A 17,880-nucleotide genomic window follows, 5' to 3' on the forward strand; every position below is an offset into this window, starting at 1 on the left:
GAGCATATTCCACCCCATTTATCAGAACAGCAGTCATTCATCTCCGCTTAACTACAGGTTAATAGCTTTAACTGACGTAGAAGCCAAACTATTTGCTTCTTGAATACTCCAAGAATTCCAAACGTGGGTTAACGAAAAAAAAAATCTAATGCTGAAAACACAAACAGGTTTTAGGTCAGGCACGCGGACAATTACAAATCTGTCAGTCCTCACTATCTTAGTGGAAAAGGCAATACAGCAAAAGACCTGCTTGTTCATTCTTCATGGTTCATTGACCTTAAATAAGCTTTGACAGAGCCCCAGTTCTGGGCAAAACTGGCAGAAACGGGCATTCCAGGAAAAGTGTTAAATGCAATTATAGCACTGTACTGTGACACATGGACTCATGGTAGAGTCTGAAGCAGCTGAGTAATGTCTAAAATCTGTACAAATAATAGCTTTAAAATCTGTACAAATAATAGCTTCAAGCAGGTGTGTGTCTCAGACCCAAATCTATTCAATTTATACCTGGTCGATTTAGACAGCTATCGGACACAAGTCGAAAGTTCCCACCAAAACTGGCAACACAGAAAATTGTGTTCCAGCAATATGCTGATGACATTGTCATCCTGAGCCAAACACCCACTGGGCTTTAAAGGTCAATCAAGGCACTGGAAGATACATAGAGCAGGAAGGCTTATTGCTGAATTTAAATAAAACAGTGGTCAGTCTTGTTGCCTCAAAGAACAAGTCATTTACCTGGTCCATAAAGGACAAACGAGTACAGGCAGGTCGTATCCTCATATAGGTATCTGGATATTCACATTGAACGCCAGTTGACCTTTAAACAACACTTGGCCTCACCACAGGCGAAAGCGCACTCACTAACATTTGCATTTAAGCTTTTGAAAAATAAACTCAACTTCCCTTCACACGGACACCTGTTAACTATAATGGCAGCCCAGTTCATTCTCACTGTAGCATATGGATTGGAAATCATGCATGTAAAGGAAGTCGCCATGCTGAATTTGTTAGAAACGAATACCTACAAAGCTATCTTTCGCTGGCCTGCCGAAATCCGCTTTTCCGGCTCAGATCCGGCTGGAGTTCGGCTTAAAAAATCAAACGCTGCAAAGAATGAAAGCTTAGCTCCCTGAACAATCTTGCTGGTTGGAAATTGTGGCACAGGTGAGGGAAAAAAATAAAAAATAAAACATCCTGGGGGGACTCTTTAGGACTAGCATTAAATGGAAACGGGCATTAAAGAAGTCTGGGCAAGTAGCATGGAAAGAGCAGCCTTTTTCGTAATAACCTATTCCTCTGCAAAGTTATTGTCTCGATCGCAGGACAAGAATGCATTTGCAAAGAGGCAACCTGCTTGGACAGTTGTCAGCACATACCGTAGTTTGAAGCCCAAAGCGTACCTGATAACTGATTTCTCTCCGGCCCTAAAACGCTTGTTCATCTTATACCACTTTGGGCATTTTGACACAAAAGACCTTCCACCGTTATGGAAGAGTAGTTTACCACAACCACGATGTTTATGTGAATATAAATCAGATTCAGCTATCCACATTTTTTTGCACCTGTCCAGCAGTCGTAAGACAAAGAAGAATGCTACTTAATCCACCTTTTTTGCATCTCCACATATGTACCTGCAGGTAGGCTGTCATTTCCTGGCTGAGTGGAGACTCAATACCCCCTGCCGGTCAAAGAACAACATTTCTGAGCCTTGTGAAGAATCAGCTTGGTGGTGTTTCGGATTAGGGTTGTAAAGCATTTTAGATTCAGATAAATTAAGCTATTTTAATCTTTAATGCACCTGCGCTCCCTACAGATTTCTTAAAATCAACAAGGACGTCGTAGGCACCGCATCTATCAGTTCGATTACAACGGCCAGATAGAGACCAAAATGCACATTTAATTAAAATGATGGCTCCTATTTGCACAATGCACATGCACTTATATAGCACACCGGTGGAGAATGATCTGTAAAAAGGTATTATCGTATCAGAGATTAATACACAATGCATTTTAAGTAGAATGTTTTATGCCCTACATATTTGCCCCTACCTAAACCCCTAGTTAATTAATCTGTTTTGTACCAATTTGTAGTAATCACTGTGTTTTTATAAAAGATTATGATTAGGATGTTATATGATATAATGGCACGATCTTTCAGCACTTTTGGAGATTGTATATAATGGTTTTTATTAACTATAAAATAAACTTACTAGTTCAACAATGTCTGAATAAAGAACCCCCTTCTTCAGCTCACCGGATGCTCGAGCTCATATTATGCTACATCTTTGAACATACAGCATCAAAAGCAATAGAAACCTTACACCGGTGGTTCCCACCCTGTGATTCGGGGACCCCTGGGGGTCCACAAAGCCTTCTCAGGGGATCCGTGACTGCTTAGAAAATTAAATAATAATAACATATTAGGTCCCCAGCTTTCAGTATTAACTCAGTTTGGGAGGGGGAGATGGGTTCCAATAATGATTCAGTGGGGGTCCCGGGGTTCCAGTAATAAAAAAGTGGGGGTCCACAGAAGTCAAAAGTTTGAGAACCACTACCCTACACTTTATTCCATATTTATTATTATATCAGATTTTTGCTGTACAATGGTTATGGATTGAGGTGGTAAGGCCAATGGCAGAGAACACCTGCAAACTTTTAAGTTTTTGGATGTCTACAAACATTTTTATGGCATTTCCTATTCTAGAGTCACAGCAAAACTACTGCTGAAAAAGACAGGCAGGGAACGGAACATCCTAAATTCCAAGGGGTTATAGTGTATATGGCGTCTCCATGTGAAAGAACATTTCCCATTGAAGAATTAGGTTTGCTGAGATTGTCCTCCTAATAGACACTACTCAGGAGTATATTGTGTCTAGATTAAACACTACAATTCCTCTAGACTTCCATGTACATAACTGGTGGGGCTGTTTGTAAATCCTAGAAGGTAGAAAAATACACAAATCCTAAGTAGCAATCCATGATATGTTAATAGATGATTATTAATACTTGTGAATTCAGCATTTTATGTGTAATTTGCAGAGGTAACAGTGGGCACCGCAGTACAGTAGAACCACATAAAAAGCAGTGGAAACTAACCTTGTGATTGCTTTGGAATATTATAGCTTCAAGAGATGTGAAAATGTGCTTCTAAGTTGACTGTTAACACATATTTCAAACAAAGTACTTCATAAATTACCAGGCGTGGCTCCTCCGTTAGGGCAGAGGCGCATTGCCCCCCCCGCCAGTAGCGGCAACTGCAAAACTTTTACCAAAAAACGATAATAAACATAGTTTATTATTATTTTTTGGTAAAAGGGGCGCATGTATGATTGGCTGGCCGTCTCAGGCCGGCCAGACACACATGCATAGTAGGATCTCTCCAGCCCGGCACTGTGTTGCCAGCCTGGAGAGAGAAGGCACAGGTTCCCAGTCTGCCTGGGAGCATCCTGGCTGGGCGCTCTCAGCCAATCCTAATGCTGCTCTGAGCAGCGCCAGGATTGGCTGTAGGGCAGGCTGGGAGCCTGTGCCTGCAGCCTGTCTGCAGAGAGGAGCAGTGCAGTGGTGGCGGAGGCAGTAGCACAGGTAAGTATGTATGTATATATATATATATATATATATATATATATATATATATATATATATATATATTTTTTTTAATTAACCCCCATCCCCCACCGTACCTGTGTGCGTGCCGCCCGCCCCTACTTAGCACCGCTCCTGTGAATCAGCACATTAAAATGTGAGGGAAGGGATTCTGCCAAAGTGTTTTGGATACTCAAATTGTTAGTTGCATGTTCTAGATGGATCATTCCGGCTTTTTGTCAGATTCTCACCTAGTAACGTGCTTTACATAATACTCTGCATTTAGAAACGGTAATACCTCAGAAGTCTGTGACAACGTTAACCAGACTGAATGCATCAGTTACAATTGTTGTAATTAAATATTTATTCTTTCAATAATGTTTCATAAAGATGTTATTCGCTAAATGAATATTTAAACTCTGTAATGTGAAAAGCAATGAGATTTCATTCATGCGGTGAGAAAATTCTTATGAAGTATTTCTCTGCATTATTGTTCATGAATTTACTATAGCCCATTTCTTCCATTCTGAAGTTTGGTAATTGCTTCTTTTGTTTCTTTACTTTTACAGAATGAGAAGGCTTTGGGGCATTCCGTGAGCCGATCCAGTAACATTTCAAAGGTACTTTTCCAGTAGATCAGAGTCTTTTAGTGTAATTACCGTAACACATATCAATTTCTGTCATGCAGGTAAAAAGATGTTATTTCGAAACCTCCCCTCATGATGACCCGCAACATGTTTAAACAAGCAAAGCCAATAGGTCTTTCCTATGATAGCTATTGCCTTTGACAATATCTTTTAACCATGTTGTCCAGCAACGCAGCTGCTGTGACACATGGCTAAAAGCTAGAAAGTAAATAGCACAATGACACAGCCAGCGTTGGCCATGCATATATATATTTTTTTGCTGATGGGAGGGAGAGCTGGGGGCGACAGGCAACAATGCCAGAAGTTGGGCAAGCAACAAACAACACGGTATGGGTGCCAAGCAGCAAACAACATGGGACAGAACAAGCAACCAACAACTCAGGGCTAGGGTGCACGGGTTAGCAGCAAACAACTGAGGATGTAAGGGCAAGGAACAACACGGAGCACCATGGACGTTGGATGGGTGGGAGGCTACGGAACAGAACAGAGGACAAAAGCACACAGGTAAGAAGAGAGCCACACAGAAGAAGGCTGGAAAATCACATGTGGGTGATGGCCTGCAAACTCATATAAGAAGTGCTTCAACTAAAAGAAAAAAGTACCTTTGACAGTGCAAGCAATGGAAGTACTTGGACCATGCTCCAGAGGAGGAGCAAACACACAAAGAGGAAGTGAAGTTGCCATGCGGTGACTAAATAGAAAATGGGAATGAGAGTGAGAGTGACATAGCAATGAGTGGACCCTAAACACGCTGCAAGCTAACAAAATGTATCAGCACATTTACTCTCAGGTGAGACCAAAAAAAGAAAATAGCCAAGTCTTCACATATATGTTTAGGTAAAAAATAATTTGATTAGGTGGTTTTATGAGGAGTTGGGTGTATATGATATGGCTGCTAACAGCTATCATGTAGTACAGTTGTAAATACCATCTTCGGTCCAGTCAGGTACATTTACCAGACCTTAAGCTCAGCCCTGGGTAGCTGTGGCTGTGAGCAGTGAGGCTTAGCAACGAAACAATGTGTAAAGCATTTATCAGCACCAAACAACAGAATGAGAAAGGCACATGAAACGAAAGAAACAAGACACCAATTTATAAAAATAGATTCTATTTTTATGAATTTTTAGAGACCTTAAGAATCAAGATCCACCAGGGAGGGAGGGGGGGGAGGTCCTTAGTTACAGATTTTAGAAGTAATGAAAAACTTTTATATCAACCACAAACAAGCATTAGCCAATAACATTTTTTGAAGCTTTTGAAAAGTTTGTAAAAGTTTGTTCGACAACTCCAGCCCTAGTTGGGCGATCAAGTCCTGCAGTACAAAGGTCTAGGGGGGCAGAAAGGATACTTTGGACAGTTACCTGGTCACTAGAGAGTTTTAAGGTGAGATCCAGACTTATGACTGCAATGGAGTGGTTCTGATGCTGATGGATGCAGGCAAAAAGATGCTCAAAGGATGCTCCGGTTGTGGAGCGGTCAATGGGGATGCCTTTGTGGTGATTCCTCGATCCACGTGTGAAGTGGGTTGTTTTTTGCCACAGAGGTTGGGGTCCCTCGAAGTCTTCTACATTGCAGTAACCATCCATCCGATGCTGGGATACTGGTCAGTCTGCATCACAGTTGGAGCTAAATCCTTTGGTGGTGCTGGTGTCCCTTGGGTACGATGAATTCGGTCCTGGATACCACTCCTAGTGCCAGCAGACATAGGTGCATGTTTTGGCAATCTCAGATATGTTCCCGGTGAATGGTAGCGCCAAAACCTCTACGGTGACTACCAACTTTGCGACTTCAACTACAGCTCTTGTGTCCCTGGAGCTGGTTCCAGGAGATCAGCCGACTGATCCTTGGAGTCACTGCTGTTGTTTGGTATCAGGAATCAACTTTTCCCTGACCATAGGCACAGTCCAAGTTGTTGGTAACACAAAGTGCAGCAGGTGCAGTCCTTCTGAGCATGCAGCCTCTCTTTGTACAGATGCAAAGGCTACTCGGCAGTCCTTCGTTGGTCCTCTCTCTGATTCCAGCGTGATCTGAGGGGCAGAGTGCCATGGGTGCCTCATTTATCCCAGGAAAGTGCTCTGAGGAGACCACGTGGTCACTAGCCAATGGGCTACTTGACCCCTTCCTGCCTAGTGCCGAAATTCCTGTGATGTGTGGAATCAGGCTATCCTGCAATGCCACATTCTTGCCCCTTTCAAGATCGCACGACCCTTCCTCGGTCCGCAGGAGCTTGGTAGCCCATCCTAGAGGTGTGACTACCTGAGGGCTACATGCCCACGGCAAAAACCAGTTTGAGGGCGAGTTTTCCCACTCTGACCCTGTCTCCATGCTGTCTACAGGAACAGAAGGCATCCTACTCAGACTTTCCCCTTTGAAGCTTGCCTCTGGGCTAAACCCCAGAGTGACCATCCTCGCAGAGGAGGTGACATCGCTCTGCTGTGGTACTTTCTTTGTTCCTGAGTCTGGGAGTCGTTCATACGTCTCACCAGGCGGTCAAAAAGCTGTCAACTTTCTATATGTTGCCTACCTTTAATAGTGACATTAATTTCAACCTGGCCATCAGGTTGCACTTATTGCCACGATTAATTTGATACCTTACATAACCCAATTTGGTAGTCCTAGTCAAAAGTTAGCGGGGTTGGGATGCCCTCCAGTAACCCTGTGTTAACCAGTGGGGCTACCAATTTTACTCACAGCAAACAAGAATTTGAAAGTGTTGCTGTTAAGACATATCTGAAAACATATGTCTTACTTAACAAAATACAACTCCTTACCATAGGACTCCATAGGCCTTCCTTAGGGGGAGGCATGTGTACAATGTTAAGGGATAAGGTGGCTTTGCCATAGGTTTGAATGGCAAAGTTGAACTTGCAGTGAAAACACTGTTCTTCCATTCTGCAGTGGCAGACTTTAAGCCATTTTGTACCTAGTCACATAAAGGGAGGCAATAACAGTGCTGCAGCCCTAAATGGATACTATGTGTTACATGCCCTGGTTACAATATACTGTGGACTTCTAACAAAGTCAAGCTATGCCAGTTGGGTGTACCCAATTTGATATGTACTTTGGATGGGGTTAAAACACTGGCACTGAGGTCTGCCTAGCATGCCTCAGTGAACTATCAGAGTTGAAAAACCAGCAGCATCAGTCAATAAATGTGGGGATGAACATGCAAAAAGCAGCATTTCCTTACAGGCTTTAGTTGTTTTTTTCTCACTTAAATGGTATTGATGAGCCATTCAGCTTTCCTGGAGCAAAATAAAACGATTCAGCATAGCTGAGCTTATAGCCTTTATGGGGCAATCCTTGCATAGATACCCTTTTAGTACAATAAGGGTAGCTTAAGCCCCTCATAAAGAATAAGATGAGTTATCAGTCGTCCACTGTGCTATACAAGTATGAACTGTGCCTATGCACCACATAGTGGTGTTTCTGTTTTCAAGGTACTTGCACCCTGTAGACCCAGGAATTTAGTTTACAATAATGCACTCGCAGTTGCAATAGTGTTTTGTCTATTAACGTATGCTGTTTCACCTAGCCATTTTTTTCTCTGCTGGCCGTTTTTCAAAATATTAATAAAATAATTCAAAAAACTAAATTCCCTACTTGTATGAAAATAGAAACCGCCAACCTACAAGAAATTATTTTTCTCGTAGCTGAAGAAAGCGATACAGCATTTTAAATACAGTCAGCCATCAAGTCTATCAAGCAACCACCCCTATTTAAATCACAGTGTTTACCATTGGGACAAAAGCAAGATAGCAGAAGACCATAGTTGCAAATGGAGAAAACATCTTATGAGCTTAGAGTAATCCTTTAATACCTAGGTACAAGTCTGCCCTTTCCCAAAACTGTTCTGGAATACGTAGTTCTGGGGCCAAAAGACAATTAAAAGTGATGTTTGGGGTTTAAAAATCACGTTCACACTAGTTTTGCAGTAATTTATGTAGATGACAGACATTTTGACATCTTGATCTACATTATTGAAAAAACTCTGAGACCATTTTTTTGTGAAACTTGTGTTGATTCTGTTTCCTTCTCTTCTTTTTTGGTGGGGGGGGGGGGTTGATTTTTTTTTATCCCCACAAACTAGACCTCTTTTTCCCCCATGCAAATACCTTACTTTAAAACCTATACTTATGTATACTTTTACTGTGACTGTTGCCATTGCTCTGTCCTTTTCACTAAGCTTATAAACTTAGTCTACCCTACCATAACCTTTATTGTCATCCTAATCCCAAACCTATAACTAAATCTTAAAAGAGCCATAAACCTTACTGTCTCCATTGTGCAAATATTATATATAATATAACATCTTTCTACACCTGTCCATCCCCCACACGCTGACACTAACCTTAATACAAACACTTACAGGTGTGTTCAACCAAGATTTTTTTTTTGCCCCAGCATTTTTAACACTCAGATATTTGGACCTCAGAGACTGATCACCAAAGAAATTTTTTCCCAAAACACTGTTGGGTCCTAATCCATGAAAGGCACTGAAGGCTTTGTTAACTTGTCTCCTTGCAGCTGTCTGGTTTGCACTAAACCTGTGTGTTGCATCCAGCAGAAGTAATGTGCTTTTCAGTCTCTCACTGGTTCCCACCAGTGACCACAACTGCGAGTTCCAGTGGTAGAAATTAGGTAACTGGAATTCAACAAGAGAGAAAACCAGATACAGGACCATACACTGTTCCCTGTCATGTCTGAGGTCAAGAAGGTCTTCAATTTGTAGTGGATGTCTGCAAGATAAAGAGAAGTACTTGTCATTGGAATACTAAACATAACTGTAGTCATTAATAGGTGCACTTTTAACCAACTCTTCATACGCCAAAGGTAACTGAAAGCTAAATATGGGAAAACGTGATCATCTTGCAAAATGCACCTGTATTTGCACATCGCTGTTTTTAGAATAGTTACTCAAGCTGTGTCACTGAATACTGTTTGAGAATGATTATAGTTGCTACTTGACCTTTGTAGCAAAACAAGTGACACCATTATCCTGTGGTTCCCTACTTTTAGCAATGTATACATAGACTGGAAAACTATTACCTTGTGTGCAAGATATATATATATATATATATATATATATATATATATATATATATATATATATATATATATATATATATATATATATATATATACAGGGAGTGCAGAATTATTAGGCAAGTTGTATTTTTGAGGATTAATTTTATTATTGAACAACAACCATGTTCTCAATGAACCCAAAAAACTAATTAATATCAAAGCTGAATATTTTTGGAAGTAGTTTTTAGTTTGTTTTTAGTTTTAGCTATGTTAGGGGGATATCTGTGTGTGCAGGTGACTATTACTGTGCATAATTATTAGGCAACTTAAAAAAAAACAAATATATACCCATTTCAATTATTTATTATTACCAGTGAAACCAATATAACATCTCAACATTCACAAATATACATTTCTGACATTCAAAAACAAAACAAAAACAAATCAGCGACCAATATAGCCACCTTTCTTTGCAAGGACACTCAAAAGCCTGCCATCCATGGATTCTGTCAGTGTTTTGATCTGTTCACCATCAACATTGCGTGCAGCAGCAACCACAGCCTCCCAGACACTGTTCAGAGAGGTGTACTGTTTTCCCTCCTTGTAAATCTCACATTTGATGATGGACCACAGGTTCTCAATGGGGTTCAGATCAGGTGAACAAGGAGGCCATGTCATTAGATTTCCTTCTTTTATACCCTTTCTTGCCAGCCACGCTGTGGAGTACTTGGACGCGTGTGATGGAGCATTGTCCTGCATGAAAATCATGTTTTTCTTGAAGGATGCAGACTTCTTCCTGTACCACTGCTTGAAGAAGGTGTCTTCCAGGAACTGGCAGTAGGACTGGGAGTTGAGCTTGACTCCATCCTCAACCCGAAAAGGCCCCACAAGCTCATCTTTGATGATACCAGCCCAAACCAGTACTCCACCTCCACCTTGCTGGCGTCTGAGTCGGACTGGAGCTCTCTGCCCTTTACCAATCCAGCCACGGGCCCATCCATCTGGCCCATCAAGACTCACTCTCATTTCATCAGTCCATAAAACCTTAGAAAAATCAGTCTTGAGATATTTCTTGGCCCAGTCTTGACGTTTCAGCTTGTGTGTCTTGTTCAGTGGTGGTTGTCTTTCAGCCTTTCTTACCTTGGCCATGTCTCTGAGTATTGCACACCTTGTGCTTTTGGGCACTCCAGTGATGTTGCAGCTCTGAAATATGGCCAAACTGGTGGCAAGTGGCATCGTGGCAGCTGCACGCTTGACTTTTCTCAGTTCATGGGCAGTTATTTTGCGCCTTGGTTTTTCCACACGCTTCTTGCGACCCTGTTGACTATTTTGAATGAAACGCTTGATTGTTCGATGATCACGCTTCAGAAGCTTTGCAATTTTAAGAGTGCTGCATCCCTCTGCAAGATATCTCACTATTTTTGACTTTTCTGAGCCTGTCAAGTCCTTCTTTTGACCCATTTTGCCAAAGGAAAGGAAGTTGCCTAATAATTATGCACACCTGATATAGGGTGTTGATGTCATTAGACCACACCCCTTCTCATTACAGAGATGCACATCACCTAATATGCTTAATTGGTAGTAGGCTTTCGAGCCTATACAGCTTGGAGTAAGACAACATGCATAAAGAGGATGATGTGGTCAAAATACTCATTTGCCTAATAATTCTGCACTCCCTGTATATATGTATATATATGTATGTTCGATGGCATGTGTAGCTGCTGATACACATGCTTTCCATAAGCCTGCCATCTAGAGTTGAGCTGGGAGTGTTAAAAGTTGTTTTTCTTCGAAGAAGGCTTTTGAGTCACGAGATCGAGTGACTCCTCCTATCGGCGATAGTGGTCATAGGCATCAAGTCCTTTGTTAGATTGTTTTCTTTCCGCTGCCGGGTTCGGACGTGTTTCCTCTTGCTCCGATAGGTCTTGGTTCGGTACTATCTCAACTTCTCTTTTCTTTTCTATACACGTCAGTATAGTTTTGATCGAGCTTTCCAATCTTATAGTCGATCCAATTGTAATCGTCTGGGTCCATTACACACCCTTATGGGCGACCTCGCCCTTTTTGGGCCTACTTCAATATGTTGTAGTCGAACAGTGTAAGGCTGATGGAACGGACTCCATTTCGCTTTTGCCCTAGGTGTCACGCCAAGTTTCCATACACCGATCAGCACTCTGTGTGCAATCTCTGTCTCTCTTCGGTCACAGAGAAGAGAACTGTGACGCTTGCCGGTTGTTTCGTTCCAAATAGACTCTTGGGGATCGAAGAGCGTGTTGAATGAAGATGGTGACCAAGTCGTCAGAACATACGACTGACATCTTCGGGGATGAACATGCACATGAGGAATTGGCACACCATCGCAGACTCTGATTTGGATCGAAATACCGATGTCGACAGCCAATCCATCCCACTGATGCAGTAAGTGAGTACATCAGCCCCTTCCCATCACCCAAAGCCAAGTAAAAAGACTTCTGCACTGGTCTTGGATCTTCCACTGCTTGCCAGCTATGGTCGGACCCGAAAAATACAGTCGGATGATCAAACCTCGGGTTTGGCACAAAACAAAAGGCCAAAGTGCATTCGGCACCAAGGAAACAACTCCCCACACCTGTTTCGCTACCGAGCTGAAAATTGTAGACTTCTACCTCGGAGCTGAAAAAAGTGACAATGCTTTTGGAGCTGACATTCTAGGACCAACTCAAGGATTCGGTATCCAAACATTCGGAGCTGAACCCTGTCGGTGGTAAATATGCTCCACTTACTGAGGAGTTTTCAGAAATAAGGCCCATATTGGAGGTAATGGACGCTAAACAGCTTAAGGTCCATATGCATAAGGACACATGAAGGATCGTAGCCTCTCCTCCTCCAACAATCAAAAGAAAATTGACTTTTCAAGAAACTTTAGAAGTTGGGCCTCCACCTGCTTAAAATATTTAAACAAAAGGAAAAACCAAAGGCACCACAACAGCCTTCACCACCACATTCTCCTTTACTTTTTGCTTCGCCACCACCTGATACTCCACCACCACCTTCACCTACACAATTTTCGCCACAATCCCTTGTTTCACCACATAGTGATGATTTATACGACTCAAGAGGATATAGATCCATGGGACATATAACACAGATCGCATTCATCCTAATGATCCTGATTTATACCCTGCAAGGCCATCTCCCCCTGAAGATACCACTGCTTACAATCAGGTTAAAACTAGAGCAGCTGTGTATCATAATGTACAACTACATACAGATCCCATTGAGGATGATTTTTTATTTGATACCTTAACCTCTACTCATAAAGAGTATCAGTGTCTCCCTATGCTCCCAGGCATGCTTAAACATGCAGGGGACATTTTCAAAGACCCGGTAAAATCCAAACTCATTACACCCAGGCTGGATAAAAAGTATAAATCTGCACCCTTGGATCCGGTTTTTATTAGAAAACAACTACCGCCTGACTCTATAGTGGCCAGTGCAGCAAGAAAGAGGGCCAATAGCCAATCTACAGGGGATCCTCCTCCTGTTCCAGACAAGAAAAGTTGCAAATTTGATGCAGCGGGTAAAAGAGTAGCAACTCAAGCTGCTAACCATTGGAGGATTACAAACTCTCAAGCACTTTTAGCAAGATATGATAGGGCTCATTGGGACCAAATGGAATACTTGTTGCAGTACCTTCCACCAGAACATCAAGAAAGGGCACACCAAATAGTAGTGGAAGGACAGGCTATTTCCAATAACCAAATCAGATCTGCTATAGATGCAGCAGATACAGCGGCAAGGGGTATCAACACCAGTATCGTCATTAGAAGACACTCATGGTTAAGGGCTTCAGGTTTTAAGCCAGAAATACAACAGGCAGTATTCAATAATCTGTTTAATAAACAACATTTATTTGGGCCAGAGGTTGATACCACAATAGAGAAGCTGAAAAGGGGCTCTGAAACAGCTAAAGCAATGGGTGCGTTATACACTGCACCTACTCTGGGAACTTTTCGTAGGCCACAGTTTAGGTGTGCTTTCAATTCATCAACCACAGAACCATCCACATTCAAACAAAAACAAGGGCCACACTTCTACAACAGAGGTTCATTTAGAGACTCTTACAGAGGAAATAATTATAGAGGAAAAGGTAAATCAACCTCGCCAAGAGGTTCTTCCACTTCAACAAAACAGTGACTTCTTACACATCTCCACAGAGCATACATCTCCTGTGGGAGGACGACTGGAACATTTTTACCCACAATGGCACAACATTATTACAGATCAATGGGTTCTATAAATTAGCCAACATGGTTATTGCCTTGAACTCATCTCTACTCCACCAAACATTCCCCCTCGTTCACACAAACTTACTCTAGAACATCTCAATTTAATAAAACAGGAGATACAATCACTACTACTCAGTGGTGCCATAGAGATGGTACCTATATCCCAACAAGGGTCTGGCGTGTATTCACTATACTTCCTCATACCAAAGAAAGATGGTGCTCTCAGACCAATCTTGGATCTCAGACCCCTCAATCAATACATTCTTTCAGAACACTTTCACATGGTCACTCTACATCATTCCACTACTACAGAAACAAGATTTCTTGACAGCATTAGATCTAAAAGATGGTTATTTCCACATTCCTACACATCCAGAATATCGAAAATATCTAAGATTTGTTATAGCGGGAAAGCACTACCAATTCAAAGTACTACCATTCGGAGTAACAAAAGCAACAAGGGTATTCACCAAATGCCTAGTGGTAGTTGCAGCATTCCTCAGAAGACAACACATGCATGTCTTTCCTTACCTGGACGACTGGCTCATAAAAGTCACTACAATTCAAATCTGTCAACCGTATATACAGTATACAGTGGGCACCCTACAAAACCTAGAATTCAGCACAGATACAACCATATCTAGGGGAAATTCTGAACACTCAATCACGATTAGCATACCCAAACCCAGTGAGGATTCAAGCATTTCACAATCTCCTATCTCAACTGCAATACAACCACACTTATACAGTAAAGTGGGGCATGAAACTATCAAGAATGATGGCCTCATGCATAGCAATAGTACCCAATGCACGCCTGCACATGAGACCACTACAACAGTGTCTTTCTCAACAATGGTCTCAAGCACAGGGTCACATTCAGGATCTAGTGCTGCTGGACCGCCACACTCTGAAATGGTGGAATCACACCAACGTATTAAAGGGGTGGCCCTTTCAGGACCCTGGTCCACAGACCATAATCACAACAGATGCATCAATGACAGGTTGGGAAGCCCATCTCAACAACCTCACTATACAATGGGAATGGGACTCAATCCAACAAACCTATCACGTTAACCATTTGAAATTATTAGCAGTGTCCCTAGACTCAAAGCTTTTCAGACACAAATCACACACAAGACAGTGTTAATAAAGACAGATAACATAGCCACAATGTATGGAAATTGGCAATTCACAATCACATTCATCTACTAGCAGAGTATATTCCAGGGATACACAATCAACTTGCAGACCTCTTAAGCAGGACGCAGCAACAAGTACATGAATGGGAGATTCACCCACAAGTGATTCAACAATACTTCCAAATGTGGGGAACCCCAGACATAGACCTCTTCGCCACAAGCATCAATGCAAAATGCCCAAACTTTGCGTCTAGGTACGCACCCCCCCAAATCCAAGGGCAATGCTCTATGGATCAATTGGTCAGAGATATTTGCTTATGCTTTTCCACCTCTCCCACTAATTCAATTTCTGATCAACAAGCTCCGTCACACGTCCCTCACTGATACTCATAGCTCCCACGTTTGCACGTCAACACTGGTACACAACACTGTTGGATCTGTCTGTAGTACCACATCACAAACTACCAAACAGACCAGACCTATTGACTCAAAACAAAGGTCAAATCAGGCATACCAATCCCAGTATGCTTAACCTGGCGATTTGGCTCCTGAAGTCATAGAATTTGGCTACTTACAGCTTCCATCTGAATGTATGTATATTCTAAAGGAAGCATGCACCCCTCAACTAGACAGTGGTATACAGCTAAATGGATACTGGTCTATTATTGTCAGCCCAAAAACATTAACCCACTTAAAGCTTCAGTACAGGATATTGTCTGTTATTTGCTACACTTACAAAAAGCAAATCCTGCATACTCCTCTATTAAAATCCATTTAACAGCAATAGCTGCTTACCTCCAAAACTGACAGTATGCTTTTCCGTTTAGGATTCCTGTTATGAAGACTTTTATGGAAGGTTTTGAAAGGATTATTCCACATAGAGCTCCACCAGCTCCTGCCTGGAATGTTAACATTATACTCACTAGACTTATGGGCCCACTATTTGAACCCATGCATTCTTGCCTGCTTCAGTTTTTATCATGGAATGTTGCCTTCTTAGTAGTAATCACTTCTTTAGGAAGAGTTAGTGAAGTTCAAGCATTCACTTTAGAAGAACCCTTCTTTCAAATTCAAATCAACAAAATAATCCTTAGAACAAACCCACAATTCCTACCATAACTAGTTTCACCGTTCTGTATCAATCAGTCAGTGGAATTGCCAGTCTTCTTTCCACAGCCAGATTCAGTTGCTGAAAGGGCACTTCATACCCTTGATATTAAAAGAGCTCTCATGTACTATATAGATAGAACAAAACATTTCAGAAAGTCTAAACAGCTCTTTGTGGCTTTTCAACAACCTCACAAGGGTAATCTTATTTCAAAACAAGGATTAGCCAGATGGATAGTAAAGTGTATTCAAACTTGCTATCTTAAAGCTAAAAGACAGTTACTAGTAACTCCTAAAGCACATTCCTCTAGAGAGAAAGGAGCTTCAATGGCATTCTTAGGAAATATACCAATGGCAGATATATGTAAAGCAGCCACATGGTCTACACCACACACATTTACTAAACACTACTGTGTGGATGTGTAATCTCGCCAGCAAGCACACATTGGACAAGCAGTGCATAAAACACTATTTCAAACTACTCCAACTCCTACAGACTAGCCACCGCTTATTTTGGGAGGGGACTGCTTTAGTGTCTATGCAGAGCATGTGTATCTGCAGCTACACATGCAATTGAACGGAAAATGTTACTTATCCAGTAGACATCTGTTCGTGGCATGTAGTGCTGCAGATTCACATGCGCCCTCCCCTGAAGCCTGTGGCCATTGTAGTATTTTATTTGTAAATATGTATGTACATTGCATGGACATCTTCTCTCTTCGATATATATATATATATATATATATATATATATATATATATATATATATATATATATATATATATATATATATATATATATATATATATATTTCTACACTCTTTACTTCACCCTCCTGCGGGAAAACAATCTAACAAAGGAGTGATGCCCATGCGCACTATCACCAAGAGGAGGAATCACTCAATCTTGTGACATGATAGCCTTCTTCTAAGAAAAACAACTTGTAACACTCCGAGCCCAACACTAGATGGCAGACTTATGCAAAGCATGTGAATCTGCAGCACTAAATGCCATGAACAGGTGTCTAAAGGGTAAGTAACATATATATATATATATATATATATATATATATATATATATATATATATGTATGTGTGTGTGTGTGTGTGTGTGTGTGTGTGTGTGTGTGTGTGTATATATATATATAAACAGTACCCTTGCAGGCTTAGACTCACGCATGAATTATGCAAAAAAGAAGCAGAGAACTGTGGGTAGTTCCCAAGTTTAGGTGGAGAGCAGCTTCTGTATAGAGCACCCTAGGACTCCAGCGACACTCTAAAATTGCTCACCTCAAATGTCTGTTTTTCTTGCACGGTTGTTAAGGATAGGATTAGCATAGAGCCATCCATGCTGTGCTATAAAGGGACAAAGTCTTTTGCCATTTATACAGCAAAGTCTTTAAGGATAGGATTAACACAGTGCTATCCACGCTGAGTTGTAACATGACAAAAGCCTTTTACCACTCCAGGCACAGTATTACAGCTTTGGACTGGTAAAATATAATCCAAGCCAACCTGGAATTAATAAAAGCAACCCCGGACTCATGTTTTACTATCATTATAGCTCTTCAGAGAGGTTTAGCTTCACCCAGTATAGCCACAAGGGAGCACTTAGTATAGATCAAAACAATACCCTTGCAGGCTTAGAGCTTAGACCGTGGTCTCCCGCTCGTGCTTTTAATTGTGCCACAGTGTGGGGCAGGTCCTCCTAGGGTTTATAGAAACAATGGGGTCTTCCACCTCCCGAGGCTATACACTACTAAATATGCAGGGAGATCACGCCCCACTCCACCCCTGGCGCACAGGGACCACCACTTCCCTAAGGCTTATTTAATAATAATAAAATGGGTATGGGGGTATGAAGGACCATCCCAGGGACTGCCACTTCCTCTAGGCAAATGTTCAAAATCTATGCGGGGCACGCAAGGCCCCCCCCCCCCCCCCCCCCTGTGCCCTGGGACCCCCCACGCGCCCTGGGTCCCCCACCTTCCTGGGACAATGAAGTTATTATGTATGCGGGGAAGGCATGCGGCCTCCCTGCACCCTGAGAACCATCACCTCCCTGGGGCAATCCATACAGTGTATGGGGAGCAGTCCCCATGCCCT

General features: G+C 41.8%; 1 protein-coding gene across 7 annotated transcripts in view; it reads left to right on the top strand.

Annotated features, from left to right (window-relative positions):
- Nucleotides 1-17,880, top strand: part of MARCHF8 (membrane associated ring-CH-type finger 8) — a 585,276-nt gene that overhangs the window by 387,464 nt on the left and 179,932 nt on the right. For all 7 annotated transcript variants that reach the window (XM_069240426.1, XM_069240425.1, XM_069240427.1 and 4 more), the window contains one exon: nucleotides 4,155-4,205. In XM_069240426.1, the coding sequence (XP_069096527.1) occupies nucleotides 4,155-4,205 (51 nt within the window). The remainder of the gene's footprint in view (nucleotides 1-4,154; nucleotides 4,206-17,880) is intronic.

This window comes from Pleurodeles waltl, chromosome 6 (assembly GCF_031143425.1).
Source record: "Pleurodeles waltl isolate 20211129_DDA chromosome 6, aPleWal1.hap1.20221129, whole genome shotgun sequence".
Lineage (NCBI taxonomy): Eukaryota > Metazoa > Chordata > Amphibia > Caudata > Salamandridae > Pleurodeles > Pleurodeles waltl.